The sequence below is a fragment of the Phalacrocorax aristotelis genome, chromosome 1 (genome assembly GCF_949628215.1).
Source record: "Phalacrocorax aristotelis chromosome 1, bGulAri2.1, whole genome shotgun sequence".
In the NCBI taxonomy this organism is placed as follows: Eukaryota; Metazoa; Chordata; class Aves; order Suliformes; family Phalacrocoracidae; genus Phalacrocorax; species Phalacrocorax aristotelis.
The window spans coordinates 157,421,476-157,439,979 of NC_134276.1; the positions used below are offsets into that span (position 1 = coordinate 157,421,476).

At 38.8% G+C, this 18,504-nt stretch overlaps 2 protein-coding genes across 8 annotated transcripts in view; one reads left to right on the forward strand and one right to left on the reverse strand.

The window, feature by feature from the left end:
- STAB2 (stabilin 2) overlaps positions 1 to 1,879 on the forward strand; it is an 89,147-nt gene extending 87,268 nt beyond the window's left edge. For both annotated transcript variants that reach the window (XM_075075020.1, XM_075075029.1), the window contains one exon: positions 329 to 1,879. In XM_075075020.1, the coding sequence (XP_074931121.1) occupies positions 329 to 379 (51 nt within the window). In that variant the 3' untranslated portion in view covers positions 380 to 1,879. The remainder of the gene's footprint in view (positions 1 to 328) is intronic.
- The window catches only part of NT5DC3 (5'-nucleotidase domain containing 3), a 46,154-nt gene continuing 29,427 nt past the window's right edge, over positions 1,778 to 18,504 (reverse strand). For all 6 annotated transcript variants that reach the window (XM_075075106.1, XM_075075100.1, XM_075075083.1 and 3 more), the window contains 12 exons: positions 17,762 to 17,836; positions 17,165 to 17,220; positions 13,404 to 13,494; positions 11,568 to 11,705; positions 9,986 to 10,046; positions 9,647 to 9,749; positions 9,404 to 9,505; positions 8,392 to 8,473; positions 7,955 to 8,041; positions 6,625 to 6,765; positions 6,194 to 6,258; positions 1,778 to 4,959 (listed from right to left, as the gene is read on the reverse strand). In XM_075075106.1, coding sequence (XP_074931207.1) covers positions 4,698 to 4,959; positions 6,194 to 6,258; positions 6,625 to 6,765; positions 7,955 to 8,041; positions 8,392 to 8,473; positions 9,404 to 9,505; positions 9,647 to 9,749; positions 9,986 to 10,046; positions 11,568 to 11,705; positions 13,404 to 13,494; positions 17,165 to 17,220; positions 17,762 to 17,836 — 1,263 coding nt within the window. In that variant the 3' untranslated portion in view covers positions 1,778 to 4,697. The remainder of the gene's footprint in view (positions 4,960 to 6,193; positions 6,259 to 6,624; positions 6,766 to 7,954; positions 8,042 to 8,391; positions 8,474 to 9,403; positions 9,506 to 9,646; positions 9,750 to 9,985; positions 10,047 to 11,567; positions 11,706 to 13,403; positions 13,495 to 17,164; positions 17,221 to 17,761; positions 17,837 to 18,504) is intronic.

Consider the following 18,504-nt stretch of genomic DNA (forward strand, 5'->3'; position numbering starts at 1 on the left):
CTCTTTACTGCAAATACATTTGAGTGCCATGCCAGCACTCTGCAAAGAATTGGAAATGCAATGGGAAGGGCGCTGGGAAACAAGGGAAGGAAGGATTAAGTAAAGCTACAATACCGGAGTAGCCTCAATGGTCCAATTTAGCAAGACCCTCATGTACATGCGGCGTCTAAAATCAAAATAAACCTTTTTGCATCCAATAAAATGACTTGTCTGGTACAAAAGCGTCAGGTACAAACTCTGCCATCTGTATGGACAAATTTGCCAAAAAGTGACTTTCGTTTCTTAATGCAATGTTCAAGTCCGATTTTCATTTTTTTCTATTTTACAGGATTCAGATGACCAGCAGCTTGTGATGAGCGGTCCTCATGATCAGAATTAAAGACTGAATTTGGCATTAGTCAATTAAAACACATGTTTCTATTTACACTTACTGTGAAAAAACAGCACCTACACATTTCAGGGAATAAAATCACATTACATATTAAAAACTAAAAGAGCACAGCTTTAAAGTGCAGCCTATAGCGTTCCCAGAGTTACTAACCTCAGAAGCGGTGGCTGTATCTGAGCATTATCAACTGAGAGTGCCAAATGCAAAATGTACTTTCAGAGAACCCACCCAGAAGTAAACACACTTCTCGGTGAAAAGTGCAAGATTTTCACACTAGCCTGCTATTTAACTGCTTTTGTTGTTCTTCACAGACTTTAAAGTGGCCTCAAAGACACTGCTAAATTGGCAAATATCCTAATTTTGCTAGTACTCCCAGCTCTACGCTTTCATTTTGGCTCAGTTACAACTACGACTGGCAAGTGTGAAACAGAACATGTGTTAAACCTGTATTTTTAAACTGAGAGGATTTTTTGCTAGTATACTTTCTTGCAAGAATTTCAGCAGCAGGAAACACAACCACTCTGCCCACCCTGATTGCCCGCTCTAGCTTTTCTCTCCTTCCCCTAACTTGACTGTGTTTTGTTTACATCTCACCTCACTGTACAAAGGGAAATAGCAACTGTAGCAGCTTTAGCAAGAAATATAGCTGATATGAGGGTATTTGAATAGTAACCAATTTTTACTCAATCTATTTTTGTGGAAAGTGCACAAAGAAAATGATGTACTTGCCATCTCATGTCCACACTCAGATTTTTGGGTCTGTGGGGACCACAAGTTACCTGCTTGTTTGCATGCCGTAATTTTACCAAGCACGTTAACATTACCTTTCAACCAACGCACAGCAATAACAGCTGCAATTTTCACCACACTATTAGAAGTGAATCAAACTTGAGTTTAAATCGCTCTTTCCTTCCCTCAAAACATTAATCATAGCAAATCGAGAGAACACTGTAGAAACCACAAAACAGCAAGACAAGGAAGATTTCTTGCTGGCAGCAGTAACATTCCCCTGTGATACGCTTCCTGGCATCTACCATGCGTGGGGAGCAGGAGGGAAGGTGTTGCTGCAGAAAAGCATTAGTTACCTCCGCGAGCAACCCCAGGATACCTCCTGTCAGAACAAGGTATGCAGGCAAATCCAGGGTTGTGGACACAAGCACAACCAGGGGAATCTAGTGTGTAAACATGCCTGGATGAGAGAGAGACTGAAGTCATTTCCATAGCTCCTCTCCTCGCCCCCTTATACATGCCTGTTTTTACCTGTAAGATATTAAAATATTTAGAACACAAACATACATATTTAGGGTGTTTTCCCCACAGAGTTTTGTGATTAATACTACTCATGTTCCTTCCTTCTCCCCAGTCACCCAAAATATTAAGGCTCATAGAGACCAGAAGATGAAGTCCAAGCATTTATTTTTGTAACAATCATTAAATATTTTTATCACAAAAAAAGTTTCCACAGTTCATTAAACTCTTCTTTTACTGACAGACTATTCTCTTCAGAGTTTCTGATAGAACAGAAAGAAAATTTCTTCTTGCTTTGGTGATCAAATAAACTGTACTCCGAAAATGAACATAAAGAGACACTGCCCTTTAGACATGCTCAAACAGCTCTTTAAAGTCAGTAACGTAACAAGGTTAAAATAAGTATTGCAGAGCGTGCTGAGGTGTACAGCTCAAGTTCTCTGAAATCATTATAAAAATGCAAGACATTTTTAAAATTTGAAGAGGAGCGCTCTACCATTGAAAAATAAATAATACACTTTAAAATTCTTGCTTAATTTCATATTATATATAGTTGGGTTGTTTTAAAGGAACATAACCCTCCTGTAATGATTTTTTTTCATGCAATGTTGTTTATTTCAAGAAGTCATGCAACATAAACAAGGTTTTACTTCAGCTGGCTTTTGTAACACGGCGTTCTACAGAAGTTTGATTTTTAAGTTAAGCAAAGGGGACAGGAGGAAATAATCTTGAAACAAAATGTGTATTATGTGGATAATATCATCCAACCCAATCAAACTGTTCCTGTTTAGCACAGGAAAATTAGGCAAACTGACTCCTAGCCAGCTTTAAAAGAAATGTCACAGAGCTATAGCCAACATTATCGAATTCAGTAATGCAGAACTGAGTAACACAATACTACTATTTGCTGGTATTAAGATGAAGAATGTACAGTGGTTTGGGGTTTGGTTTTTGTTTCTTTTTTAAACAGGGCATTGAAATCTCTGGAGCATGAGAGGTGCTACACACATGTAACACCAAGTCCAGTTCTAGCTGAGCATCAGGACAAAGAGCTAGAGGCAAATTGGGGATATTTCCATCCTGACATTTCATTATCAAGTTATGCTAAATATTTCTCGCACAGCCCCACCAACAAGTCTCCTGATAAAGCCAAACTAACTTTCTGCAAAACTTTCTCTTTTTCTTCCAGCAAAACAGCAGGACTGTCAGATGAATTTACTCAAGTATATTCATCTGTTTAAATACACACACACACACACACACACTTCAGCAGTGTTGCACATCAAGTTTGAAACAGGAGCACAAGAAAACCACAAACAAAATCTATAATCGCCTCCGAGGACTTCAGACTGATTTCAAGCATACAGGAAAACTGCTTATGAAATTGTGCAGGCTAGATTAGAATACATTCTTTACTTTGCAAACATGCTTTTAAAAATATGATACTGCATATGAAATTCAATATAGGTACTTGCACATAATACAGACAGGTTAAAAAAAGAAAACAAGAAAACTTTTGGTCACCAAAAGTTTGTTTACCTGGGAATCACGGTAGGAAGCAAATGATATCCCAAAATGAAGAATACCAAATGCTGTATATTTTGTTAATTATACGCTTTTAAAATCAGAACCTTTACTAACTAAAATTTGAAAAATATTAATCATATTATGCCTTCTAAAATGGCTGCGGTGGGAAGCACCAGTTAAAAAAAAAAAACGTTTCCTTTGGATGCAGAGAAAGGAAAGCATCCTTATCCAAGAACAACTATACAGCAGTTCTGTAAAGTGCCTGTTTGAGGAAACACATCAACAGATGTCTTCCTTGTGCAAAATAGACATTTTTCAGCTCAAATCTTTGGAACATATTATGTTACCCAGAGATGGTGTTCATGCATTACCTGTAATTTCAGTAATTCAATAAAACTTCTAATCTGCACCGCCAGAATTATTTTGATTAATTCAAACTGTCCAGCACCCCCAATTCAGCTTTGAGGGCTTGAGCTAAAAAAAAAAAATAAATGTCAGACAACTCTGGGTTTTGTTTTCTCATTTCTTAGTTTTTCTTTTAAATCATTTGCCCATTGTGCATGTTTACTTTTGACTGTAAAAGTCCATTAGTGAAGGCCGTATGAAATACATTCTCTCCTAGGGAACAGCAAAACCACATTGCATACTACTGTAAGACACTTAAAATTTTAAAAAGCAGCATTTAGGATCAATCTAAAGCCTGACAGAGATCTGTCTCCACTCTGAAATGCAAAATGCAAGACCTCTTGAAATGGCTTCATTATGAGAGAGGGGATATTTGAAGTATTTTGAAATTTAAAAAGAAAGATGCCTAAGAGTTATCAAAAAGGAAGCTGAAGCACCCAAGTTACTGCCACGTTCAGTTTTTAGGCTCAGGTCCACCTACAGCCAAGCACAGGCATTACAAGAACAGAAACAGCACAGGCAGAAGAAAAAGGCCCCATCAGCCTGAGCCCACCTGAGCTGTACCCACTGCGATGCAGCAGAGCCACACCAACACTACACAGCAGTTAGTTCAGCTACAGGTAAGGCTCTAGCTATGGCAGCAAGGAAAATTAAAATGGGTACACCATCCTTCTCAGTCTCACCATAAACTGGCTACTAACTGCATATCACTGAATTACTAATACTGGGTTTAAGCTTTTCAGTGCCAAGCTCCATTACAGGCTCCAGCTGGAGTTCTGATCAGGGCCAGAACAGAGAGTATAGGTACTTCTTTGTAAACCACAAGGCTGCAGATCGAAATTTCCAATGAACCACCAAACAAAAACAACCACCCCAGAACACCACCAGTGCTTTCCCTCAGATTAGCACTCCCTCCCAGCCCACTATGATTTTGGCAGTCCATCATGTCTTCTGTGCGTAAGAGGAGTTTTCACATCTCCGAGCAGGAGTGTGGAAAATGGGTACAATGCTTATGAGAACAAGTATTAATTAAATCTAAATCAAGATAACAGATTTTAAGTTACTTAAATAAAATACATGTACATTTAAAAAAAAAAATTGCCCGTTTTAGAGAGAACAAGCCAAATGCTTATTTGACCTGAACTGTCTCTTGTAGGAAGGGTACTCTGAATGTACCAGTGCACAGCTGGTCTGACCAGCTCGGAAGTTCATGCTGCAAAGGAGTCCTTCTGGGGTAAAATGTGTAATCAGGCTCATAGTTCAAGAGACAACTCAATGATGCCATGTAGATATCTGCAAATCTAGAGAGACGTCTTAGGAAATAAGTTGGATTCTCATCAGTTCTGAATAAGCTTCCAAACTGTGCGTTGAAGAAATTCCTGTTCATCTCCCTGTTCCCCAAAAAAAAAAAACAAAACAAAGAGAACAAAGTGAACACAACAGCACACATCTCTCTACCAGCTAGCATCGGGAACCTGAAACATCCAGTTCCTATCGTGTTCTACACATTCTTGTCATTGCACTTCAAACCACTTAAATGCACCACAACAGAACTTTCTGCACCTCTTGCACATATGTAGCCCAGACTGAGCAGTCACAGTAGCGAAAAGCTTCACACCTCTCCCGCTAAAACCAGTCATAAGTTGCTTCCGACTTCAGAAACATGACATCTCAAGCCTTCCTTTCTAGAGATTGTGAGAGACGACTTTTGCCTTCATCTAAATCCTAATGACATCCCTTTGTCCCAAAGATAAAAGACCTTTTCAAAAAGCAAAGATTTGGCTTAATGTACACAAAAAGCCTGAACACATCTTGGAATTAACTTCTGCTATTATCATTCCCATTTCATTTACTTCCACATTTCTGGGGAAGGCTGCTGGTGCTACAGCTGCTGGCCTTGCCAACTGTGCACTTCACACACCCTGCAGTTATGGATTACTGTGTCATGATAGTAGATTTTTAGGAGTTTTAGCCCTATTACCTATATCTGTGATGAGTCCACTGCTAAATCCAGTCTAGTGCAGAGCCCAGTTTCTGCATATTCTAAGATGTATTGTATGTAATCTGAAGAAATCACCTAAAAAAACTGAAGAAGGGGTTTATTTAAAAAGAAGGGTAAATGTGGTGCTTAAGGATATGGTTTAGTGGTGGACTTGGCAGTGATAGGTTAGCGGTTGGACACTATGATCTTAAGGGCCTTTTCCAGCCTTAACGATTCTATGATTCTAAGCGACCTAAGCCTTGATACAGAAACACATTTTTAAATCATGCAGAAGTCAAGCTGTGTAATCAATATCAATGGTGACAGCTGAACAGAGAGGGACAGTAGCACTAAGATGAGAAGAAAAAGTATTTGATCTGATGCTACCCTTTCAGGCAGACAAGTAACATCTGTTCCAAAGAAGGGGAACAGAGAGAAGGGGTTCATATGCACAAAGGGTGAGAGGAGAGAAGAGCTGCAGGGATAGAATACTGCTTTACACAGATAACTTTAGAAGGTCTGTAACTACCAGGGTATACAAATCAGGGACGGATAGAAATTCTGAAGAAGCCTGTGGAAGATAACACACAGAACACTTGGCTACCATGAAGCATATTGCAAATTCATCATCTCCCATGTCTTACCTCATTTCCTTCCTTTCCTTCTTCCATTCTTCTAAAATTATTTGTGAATCAGGATCACGGTGAACCTGGAATGTAAAGTATGGATGACAGGTAACTAAGGATGCCCTTGTAAATGAGCTTTTCCATTAATAAACCCCCATCAGCTAACAGGACAAGAGCAGTACTTCAGAGACCACTGTATAGAAGTTACCACATGCACTCTAAACAACTGAAAGCAAGAATCAATCCAGGCTGACAAGTGGTGGAAGAGAACAAGATTTTGGTAAAACTCTTATTAAATGCAATTATTTGTGCGTCTAGTTATTTATCTACAGTCAGACTGGTGAACTTGAATGAGACAGAAAGCACTTGCAACATCAATGTCCAGCATTTAGAAACTCTGCTGGATCCCTTCTGCTATACAGAGCCGATTACACACACACACAACAAACCTGCATGTGTTCCAGTAATCCTGTCAAGGTTTGCAGCCAGGTCATGGTTTGAATGTACTTCTCTGTGTTCATGATTTTAATCTCTGATCGTAACTCTGGAATAATCGCACCAGTGCGCCAGCCATGCTTCAGGGTCAAATCCTATTTACCAAGAATTACAAAGTACGAGTATTAGTCTTAAAAAGAACTACTTAGGAAAACTGAAGAATTTGACCATTGTTTATCCCAAAGGGGCACTAATTTAATTGCTTCTTATGCATAAGCAGAAATATTAAACAGCGGGACTTAACTGTGCCAACAAGCAATAGATTTCAATTTCAGAGTAAGCTTCGAACCCCACATTTTTAAGAAGAGAGACAAAGAACACATACGCACTTGCAAGTAAGCACTAATTCATTAGGTTTAAACAAACAGTAGGAAATTCCTCTAGTAGATGAGGCCTCTGCTGCTGTCAGATGTATCTGGAGGAAACTGTGTGTTAGGTTCATGGTATTTACCCATAGGCTTAGCTGACAGAAGGATCCTAGCAGAACCCCCAGCTATTCAAGCTCTTCCTGAAAAGTACAGGATGAGGGAGCTGCCACCTGTGCTCTCTCCTCCATCGTGCCAGAGAAGAGAGATGCATCCTCCATCCTTTGGCGCTCAGCTTTCTAAAGCACCCAAACTTACTTTTCTTTTTAAAAGCAGATTGGGTCAAAAATGTTAACCTCTGCTGCTGCTGAAACATGTTACTGCAGCTTGGCACTGGAAAGTCATATCCAGGCATTCACACACAACCAATTACAAAAGAGTTAAGCAGTGATCATTTACATTAAAGTAACAGTTAACAGTATATTTGTTCATAAGGTAGTAAGAAAATGCCTGGATAGTGGGGCTACAAAACATAGCAAGATCTCAGGAAGAAAGGAAGTTTACCATTAGTGACAGGAAGATTGCTTCCTGCATTCAAACCAGAAGTTCATTCAGCTCTTATTACACTTGGTAGTAAATGTCATCTGGATCAGACACATCCCGTACATGTGGGTATCTGTACTCTGTTACATTTGACACAATCAGTATCTGGGGGTCAGGAATACAGACTCACACATTCCTGAGTGGCGTTTGTAAACAAGTTAAATACTACAAGTCAGGTGGGAAATATGGTTGGCCTTTTACAGCACCAATTTTCTTCACTGCAAGAAAAGTAATATGGCTTAACTACGAACTCAAACTTTGTCGTATTTAGAAATCTCAAATGAAAGTGTGTTATGTTGAATCACTAGGGAGGAAGAGATGAAAACTAACAAAAAGCCTCATCTTTTACCCTATTTTGTGAAAGTAAACTACTTACTGCCAAATCACTGTAAATGTGATCACCAAAGTAGAGAACCTTAGAGCCTCTCCAGCCAGTAAGCTTCAGAAATTCATACAAGTTACCCTGCGGAAACAGTGACACGTACATTGTAGCAGCACGCGACTTGCACCTTCACAGGCACAAAAAGGGAATTTAGTACACCCCTAAAAGTATTTTTACATCAAGAACCTTGTCGTCAGTTTATATATTATGAAACCCAAATTTTACAGGCAATTGCAGAAATACTATCACTTCAAGAGGCAAGGAAATTGCAGACCCACAATACCAAAAATTAATTTTTACCACTTCAATCATGAAAATAATGCTCTTAAAAAGCACATCTACTTTTCAGAAGCTTTATGATATCTAAAGAAGTTGGGGATTTTAAAAAATAGGTATTAAATTTGAACTGAAAGGGTTTACTGAAAGCATACCTGTTTGTAGATCTGACCTTTCTGCAGCTTGTGGATTTTGTCCCAAAGCAACACTCCCCTTTCATTCACTTTCCGAAATGGCCTAGAATAGAATTATATACAATTGTTACACTGCTGTGGATATTCTGTTGCCTTTTAGGATGAGAGTAAAATTTTAATATTAAAAATATTCATCTTTCAAAACAAAAACACACTTCTACCATCTGAATATTTTGTAATACATGGAAAAAGCAAAGCTCCAAAACTTTGGCTTTAGCCAGCGAAATGCAATGTATAAATGAGTTTGAGAACAGCTGTTGAGAACTAAGGCAGGGATCCCAAACAAAGGGGAAGACACAGGTGTGAATTGCCTGCCATTAAGAAGGACAGAAGAGAACGCAAAAGAAGTAAAGATGAGTAAAAATCTTGCCCAATACCTCATTTTGCACAACTGAACTGAAGAAGGGGCAAGATGTACAAAGTTCTTTTTGAAATTAAACAAAAAAAGGGGGGGGAAAAATCCCACCTCGCTCTATCTCACTTTCGAATCACAAGTACGCATAAAGGAATAGGTCTTTTTCAAGAGTAGTGCATACGCATTAAAAATGCATTAGTTCAAATACTCCAGTCTGTCAGCCAGTCTGCCCTTTAAGTATCATGTATGACTAAACAAAAACAGAAGCAATGAAAGACACTTCCAGATAAGGGGCTAATTCTGAAAAGTATCAAAATTTCCAGGTTTATTAGGAAAAGAACACCACCAACTTACACGCTAAGATGTTAAAAACTGCTGCTGTGATCCTAACTCAGTCCAGTAGACCTGTAATAGCTACTGGAACTTTCTTGGGTAAGAAATGTTAAATATTTGGACTTCAGAATGGGGTGTTACTGCATTCTGTAGTGACCTGGAACAGGATTTCATCGAATATGACTTCATTTTACATTGCATCCAAATTAAAATACTTTGTATCGCACTCTGTAGTCTTATATGAAACAAGCTTCTTAAATCATTCTTTACTGACTAAATACCCACCTTCGCTTATCATTGAAAAAGTTTGGCTTATCAGCCTGTACAATGACCACATCAAAGAGGTCCCTCCAGTCCTTGCCAACTATGAACTTCATGCCTTTGTCCCTAAAAAGGACAGAGGGATATTAACAGTGAAGAGTAACAGAAGTGCAGTTATCTGTGCAATATAATGAATTACGTTCGGGAACCTCATCCTCCCCATCCTTTAAAAACATACAGTTGAACAGCAAACAACTGTTCCCTTACACAAAGCTGCTGGGACTGTTTGTGATGAGAAACATCTTCTTGCCATGATCAGCCAGCTTAGCTAACACCGCACGAGTTTGTTCAGCATAGCATATGTATTTCTCTGTGAGGATTGAGGAAAATACAATATTAATTGAAAAAGGTTTTCACAAGAATTTTCTCTGCATTCAACCAAGGGTTCAGAAAATGAGGTTATACTTAACAAAGGCACATTAGACAAGTAGAAATAACTCTTTCAAGCTTTAAACTTTAGAATTTGTAATCCTAAATAAGGAAGCCAGAAAGATCATTATACTAGCAGTGAAAAAAGCTGTGACAGATGATCTCATTAGTACTTACCAATATCTGCTTCAATTGCTCTGTACATTATTCCTTTGATGTGGACATCCCTGATTGAATCCTGTGAGGAAAGCAACAGAGCACTAAAGAACTGAAAATTTTTCAGTTACAAAACCCATGCTTACTGCTATGCAGTAGTAATTTGTTTTTAAACAATTCCTTTCTCTGAATTACACTTTTAACTTTACAGAAATGCCATGTGATGTTCATTTTTTAATATATACGTGTGTATATATATATCACCACTAGACAAAAAGTAAGCCTGTCCTCCAAGAAAATAACTTCACACTTTTGGGAAGCACAAAACTGTACAGCACGGGCTGTTTTACGTAACAGCTGTGAAAGGGTGCTCAGAAGGGTGAAATGGGGTGAAAGCCCTCTGCAGAAGCAGATTCACCACAGACTGCCCATGACCTTTGGAGCAGAACACATTCATTTCCTCTTGCACCAAAAAAAAAAAAAAGAGAAAAAAAAGCTTTTAGTCAGATAGATTTTAGATTGCGATCCCTCACAAAAGCCCTACTTATTTAAAAAAGAAATTTATGAGCAGATGAGAGAAGCTAAATGCTTAAGCAAAGTACCCATAAGGTGTTCTGAAGCTATTTGGCAGCTCTCCTGAGCCAACTCTGCACCAGACCACTTTGTTTAGGACAGTGGTACCATCAATTTGGTACTTACATGGAATATGTTCTAAGGGTCCTCAAAAATGCCACTATAGGGCTTCCAAAGTGTTGGTAATGTTGAGCAGTACAGAAGTTTCTACAAGCACTTCAGCAGAAACCACAAGAACTAGTCTTCTGGCTCTATGTAACCATAGGCAGAAGGTAAAATCACTCTGCAGGTCAAATATTTCTTAAAATCCATCTGATCTACTTCGGAAACTGCGACATTCAACATTCAGATGCATCACATATGCTGAACAACTACAAAAGTTTAATACATGTCAACAAAGGGCTAGGAGAAAGTTTTGGATGGAAAGCTTGTACAGACAAATACCATCAACTTGGGCATGACCTCTTCTGTTCTTAAATACCCATGACACAAAATTACCTCCTCTGCAGGATACGTCCTGAACAATCAAGAGGGTCAAATTACTCTAGTCGTTATTACTAGACTTTTTTGGAAGAGGAATAGAGGAAAAGAGGTGAAATAGATATGCCAAAAGCAAGAGAGCAAATGACATACAGAGGCAGTACAACTGAAAGCTCCAAACTGGAATTCCCTACAGCCTCTTACAATTCCTGCTAGTGAGAGAAGTATACCTTTAATAACAATCAAAAGAAGCTTTATCAGCATACAAGATCTTCTTTACTTTCTCCCTATTCACACCTCAAACCTACAAAAAGAGCAACAGTCCTAGAATGTCAGATTTGAAACAAATTTCAAATTATTCTTTATTTCTTTTCCAAGGTCTACCTTCATTTTACCTATGTTTTTATGGTTGTATAGCAATAATTACTCTTTACAAAACCTAAAGTTGAAGTATTTCACTGAGGCTGGTGCAACAGGTTGAAGCTTCCGGAAGTGCTCACAGAAAAGACACACAAATGTAGAAGTTTACCTAAATCTTCAAAGCTAATACCTTGACATCTTTGTACAGATGAACAGGCTCATAGTCTATGTTGTTTTTCAGAAAATATTCATTCACACAAGAAAGGAGTGTCATTTCTGGCAAGGAAAATATATCCATGAATTGCTTCATTGTATTTCCTTGTGAGCTCTACAGGGGTGGGGGGGTGAAGAAAAGAAGAAAAAAGGGTCAGGCATTTCTCAAATTAGAACACTTTCATTCCTTCAGTATAAACACTTCATCTTCATCACAGATATTCAGCTTTTGCCATCACTGTTTGGACTACTTTAGGTTCTTTTTGAACTAACAGACTCTCAATAAAATAACTCAATAAAAGTGTTGGCTTTATTTGAAGAATTAATCATGACTCATTACTCTTAAGAGCATTATTTTAATTCATAAAAACATAAAAGACAGCACTCAGCTAAAACTCAAGAGACGGACTTAGAGGCCTTCACTGGAAGTCTGCACTTCTATAAATAAGAGGCACTGGGTATTATGATAAGGGGGTGGAGGTTTTGTTGTTTGTTGGGGTTTTTCTTTTTTAATAAGTGGAACACTGATTAGGACTGCAAAACGATTTACCTCCTTGAAGAGTGATAATAAAAAGCTGTAAGAATCTACAATGACTAATGGCATAACAGAGGGAAAGATTTCTAGTTTGCAAAAGCTGTAACTATAGTTAAGTTTCACAAAAGTAGAGAATCTCATTATACAAGAGCAAATACAAACCAAGTACTTCTCAAGAAGGAGAGGTAAAGCAGCCAGCTCAGCACTGCACACTGGTCAAGATCATGAAACACAGAATGGTTGAGGTTGCAAGGGACCTCTGGAGGTCAACTTGTCCAACCCCTGTGCTCAAGCGTGGCTAGCTAGAGACAGCTGCCCAGGATCTGTCCAGATGGCTTCTGAATCTCTGAGGATGGAGACTCCACAACCCTCCTGGACAATCAACCCATGCCAGTGCTCGGTTACCCTCACAGTAAAGAAAGTGTTTCCTGATGTTCAGAGGAAACCTCCTGTGTTTAAGTGTGTGCCCATAGCCTCTTGTCCTGTCACTGTCCTTTCCAAGATCAAAGAAAGCGTAGACCTGCAAAGACCAAGGCATCCCACAGAGAATGCCAGGGCAATATTCAGAACTGCTACAGAGACCAGATTTGGGAATTCTAAGTTCAGCTCCTTAAAATAAGAACAAGTGCGAGAACAACAAAATGCTCCACAGTACAAAGGGCCTTTCATGTCAACATAACATTAACTTCCATAAGTAAAAGGGGTAAAATAAACTTAGTTTTTACTAAAAAGACAGCACCGTTCTTTGGGAAAGAAGGCACCTACCAGTAACAAGATCAACTTTCTCAACAAAGTCAAATCCTAAACTTAAAAGTTTTATCTTCTATCATTCATCTTTTGTCAAATCCTCTTACTGTCACTCTGCCAAGCTTATATGCAGGAGATGACTCTATACATTTACTTGCTACTACATCAGCTAAGCCATTAGACCACCGGGAAAAGTACATAGCCGGGGTTAGGCACCAGATATGGTTCATTTCCCAGACTTTACCAGATTTGCTGTGCAACACTGAGCAAGTCACTTGATTTTCCTACATCCACTTTTTTGTCTGTATGACTGGGCAAGGGAACAGTGAAAGAAGAAACTACAGTGAGTGGGAGAAACAAAAATATATTTGTCACTTTAGAGGGCAAACTTCACATCAAGCACTATAAGTCAATCATGTATTGCGAAAACATAACTGCTAGTAAGAACAAGAACAAAGTGCAAACACAGCTACTCCCACCCCCACCACCCCAAAAAAAAAAAATAATTTAAAGAGCAGTTTGTGGTTTTACCTTTCCATAAAAGTCACTCATTTGTTCTAAAGGGACATGGGAACCTTCATACATTGCAATGACTTCTTCGTCTGGGACGACACTGAGGCCTCTGGAAAACAACATTAGCTTTAGTTCTAAAGCAGTCAGATTAAAATTTTCAAGTAATTACCGAGTGAAGGTCTGACAGATTAACGTTTAGATTTGGAGCTTATTAAAATAGTAATAATGTCATAGGAACACTAGTCTGTAAATTAAAACAGCATCTTTCCTTACAGAACAAGTAACATTTTAACAGGCTGACGCACATGGAACACATTCCAATTTTAAGTCCTTTTTACTTTCTTACGGGAAAAGAGGTAATTAGCCTCCGCTGAAACTATGCCTCAAGGCTTTGTAAGAAGTAGTTAGAGCTTCCAGTTTCTTAACAGAAAGTAATTCCTCACTCTGCCTTTGTTTCATACAGCACTGATGATGTGATAGTGTTTAAACCAGATTATTCTGCAGCATGACCTTGAAGATTCAAGGGAAAGAAAAACATATACAACCTTTAACTAAACAAGAATTTCTTTTAAACTGTGTCAACAGTTCAGTTTCCAAAATTTAAGATTACTTGAAGGATTGTTGACAAGTAATTAAAATATTAAAATATAACATCAAATGGGGAAGAAGGAGACATCATGTCTCCCCAGAATTTCTTTATCAACTCTTAAGAGATTAGAGGCTTTGTTTTCATTTGGTTTTGAATGTTTGCAGTATCAAGTGTCTTGCACTAAAGCACCTAAAACGCTGCAGGCATGCAAACATCCTCACCAGAGGACACAGAAGTGTTGGGGTTTTGCTTAAGATTAAAGAACACAAATGAAAACCAGATCATCTTGTCCCTTCTTTCCAAGCCTACTTATGGTGTTTCACAGCCTTGTAAGACAGTTATTTCAGTGCCTCCCTTTCTTGTCTGACCCTGAAGTGTTGTGAGGCATTAAAACATAAATTAATTAATTAATAAGCCTAGTACATTCAGTGTTTGGTGTCCACACCAGCTTTGGAAGGGCATGATACATGAACTTCATCGGGGCTGCTATGGCAGCATAGTCCCATGACAACTAGCTCCTTTACTGCACTTCTCAATGCTATATCGACTTACACATAGCTCTGTGCTACTGCTGGTAGGACTCCAGTATTCAAGAGAGTATTGGGCACCAACAGGGCAGATAATAATTTGGCTCTGTAACCTACAGAGTTCAGCATCACCCACTTCACAGCAGGAAACACAAAGAAATGCAACCAAAATGTTAAACACATACCAAGTAATACAATCAGAATTAAGGAGGACTGACTCATCTTCAAGTCTGCAGACAGCTATGCCAAGCGGTATCTTAATAGTGCTAAAGAAAACACTTGTAGATCAGGAGCTACTTAAGCACAAACCAACAGAGGACATTAGACATACACGAAATCCAGAGAAGAGAGACAACTGTGTAAGCAAAGCTGTAGATTATTTTTACCAGAAAACCCATAGTCTTGACACAGCTCACAGTCCAGCTGTATAACTACAATGTGTATTTCATTCCACTCACAGCATGGACAGACACTACTAAAAGCATCACAGTTCACCTACAGCAGCGCTCCCATTGCTGGTCTTGGAGACGTGCATTGTTAGAAGGACACCAGAACTGCTTAAATCTCTCAGTTGAAATGCGGCTGTGCAAGTCCTGCTACTTTCAGCAGTGTAATTGTCCTACACATGTACAGAGCACATGGAAGGTTAAAACTAAGAACTACAGATATGCAGCAACTGACAGTAAAGCTCAGCGTTGGTATAGAAGTGAAAGGTGACCGTATTTTAAACAAAATAAAGAGAAAGTATTGAGCAAAATGGTAGCTTTCACTCTTTCCCTCACACACATTCACAAGTACCAAGACACACAGCCTAGCAGTCTGTCCAGAACTGCTCTGGGCAAACAAGGAGAATGAGGGACACCAGCTCTTCAACAAATCTCAACACCTCTCTAGAGTTTTCCTGATCAGTCGTCATGTGCTGGCTTCAGATGTGCCTTTTGTACTAGAGGCTGACAGCAACTGTGATGATCTGCCTCTTCATTCCGTCCCACTCTGAGTCATAAGGCAACTCTGCTGACAGACTCACCACCCCTTCGTCTTCTCATCTAGGTCACTATGCAGTTCCAGTCATAACAATGTTCTTCCTGACATCTTCCCTCAAAGTCTTCAGCCTCTTTTTTGCTCCCTCCACCCCCATACAGGTGTTTGGAAAAACAGCATGCAGATGTGACGGTATCTCGATGACCAGCTGATCCAGATACCACCAACACATGCCACCCTTTTGTCCTTTCTATCAACATTTCTTCTGGTGTTCTCACACATACACATTTCCATTCATACTTCATTCATACCAACCTTAATATTTCTACTGTATACCTCCACAGATAAATGTATCTTTGATTACTTCACCTAGCCTTTAATCTAGCAAACAAGCATGTTTCATAGTGAAAAACGTAAAAATGTGACAGCCTTTTTAAATTAATCTTACAACTAGCGACCTTCACTCTGAGTTCTCTGGTTCCCTCCCAGCCCTGCAAAAATGACCCCTTCAAAAACCACAGGAACAGGTTTTGTAAGTTGAAATATACAATAATCATTCTATATCAGCATGTATTCAACACTCAGGTAAATGGTATGACAGTTCACATGGGCTCTGATGATATATACAGAACACACATTATTTTGGCAGCTTTAGACAGACACTGTGTTGATAGTATGAGCCTAATGCTGGACCTGGGCCACCTTGCTTCCTCTTTCACTTTCCTTCCCTTCCTCCCCCCTCTCCCAAAGGGCATCTCAGACTAAGTCATAGAAGAACTGATCAATGACTAAGGCTGAATCATCTACCTATCTGCCCACCTGGCAAACAAAAAGTAGTAATGAGTGCATTATCATCATTTCATGCTACCACACACAATTCCGTGCTAGCCCCCATAGTAAATCACCTCAAGGTTGCATTATCTTTTGGCCCCAAAAGAAAATTTTTTGTCCAATGACATTAAGAAAGGTGCTCAGGCGTGTTCTTTAATTTAAGATACAGTAGCAAGTGTGGTGTTCATATCAAACGTGTACTGCTTCACCACAGCAAACTGAACCATACTAAAAACTCTCCTGTCAAAGATGACATGCACTAAGCCTACACCATGTAGCAAAGCACAGCACAGAGATCACCAATTTTACATCAATTCAGACAACTGAAGAAGCGTCAGGCTGTGCAGACACAAAGCTGTTGTGCTCCAACCATGTCGTACTTGCAGAATGATATGTCCAAACTTAAAAGGTTTGTGCAAATACAGTTAAGACCTCTCAAGTGTCTCTGCAACCACACCGAAGTCATGCTAACAGGCACTCTGTGACAATTATTTACATAGAAAGCAACAGCAGAGAAGTCATCAGCATATTTTTAGATGTCTTTCAGCACAATTTAACAGCCGGAAACAAAGTGAGTCAGCACTATGTGACCAACCAGCTTGCCAATTTCCCCAGCTCTGAACTGGGGATCAGCTGTACTGCATCAGTCAGTAAATGTGCGCATAGCTGTGTGTACACTCAGAGGTGCAAAGAAACCCCCTTCCAGTAAGACTGCAATATTCATTCATGTCTGTGCTTTTTCAGTGCACTGCTCCTCATACGAACCTAAGATGTACACTAATAAATGCAATTAAGAGATTCAAAAACAGGAGTATACTTTTTTATTATAAATATGAAATAATTTTACCTACCTGTAAACTGTTCCCAGCTGAATATAATGAAAAGCGTCGATCTTCATTAATAATGCCTTGCAGGGGGGAGGGAGGGGGAAAAAAAAAAAATCAGGTTTTATCACATCAATTATTTGACATGAAATCTTTTTAAAAAAAAAAAGATCAAAGCAACTTTATCTATACTCTTTCCATCTCAAGAACACCTGAGCACTTTCACCTCAACTTCCTTCATAGCTTCCAAAATACTTTATCAATGGCTTTTACCTAGGGCTTGCCAAATCGCCAAGGAAACACTGTCCAGTGACCTGAGCTAGGCCATAAAGAAATATCTCTTCCTATTAGCAGACGCCTGCTTAGGTTTATTCTGTTACACCCTAAGCTGTCTTTCTCCCTCCCCCCACCCACCATGAGAGCAAAACACCCAAAAAACTTTATACTTAAAAGCCATATTAAAAAAAAAAAAAAATCAATGTTTCATTGAAAGAGAAAAAATATAAAACAAAATCCTTACGCATTAACGCAGAGTAAAAAGCTGGTAGACTTAAAAGCCAGCTTTATTTTCTTTGGCTAGGCTTTCAGCACTACGTAACTCATCACAAAGTTATTTATACATACCCGGTGCACATCATAATGAAGTCCTCTGATTGCAAAATTGGGATCATAATCATATTTCCTTATTTCTGCAGGATACTAAGAAAAGATGGCAATGATTTGATTTTAGATCCAAAACAAAAACAAATAAATTGTTTCTGCAGAATTTTTAAAGCCTAAGTTTTCTATGCTTGTAATTGTCACTAGTCATTAAACAAGGCTTTTGCATAGGTTGGTGAGATTTTCAGGAACATATGTACCGTGCAAGACAAGACAAACATTTTAAATCTAAGTCAAGCATGGTACCTAGCGTTGGACATCCAGGTACTCTGTAGTGATCACCTCTGAACATTAGCCTCTTGTTCAAAAAGTTATTTTAATATACACACCCATAAAAACAAACTAAATTATATTTACTTCCTAAAATTTAATAGCTGAGTTACCTCGCATTGTGAAGTGTCACCAGACTATACAAACACAGTTTCCAGCTCAACCTTCTCGCTAGAAACTTAAGAACGTGGCCTGATTTACAGAGATATCTGAACTTTACTGCTCACTTCTATTGAAAGAAAAATCAATACAATAGCATCAATATTAACAAGAGAAAAAAAAAAATCTCTGGCATTTTCAAGAAAGAAGCACAGCTATCTGTTTTGACTCCTTAAGTGTGGATCATACTCCTGATCTTAGCTTTTTGTTTGAGATGTAGACCCCAAAGGTGTTTAAAGATATGGTACACTGTAGATAAACACCAATGGGAAGGAAGG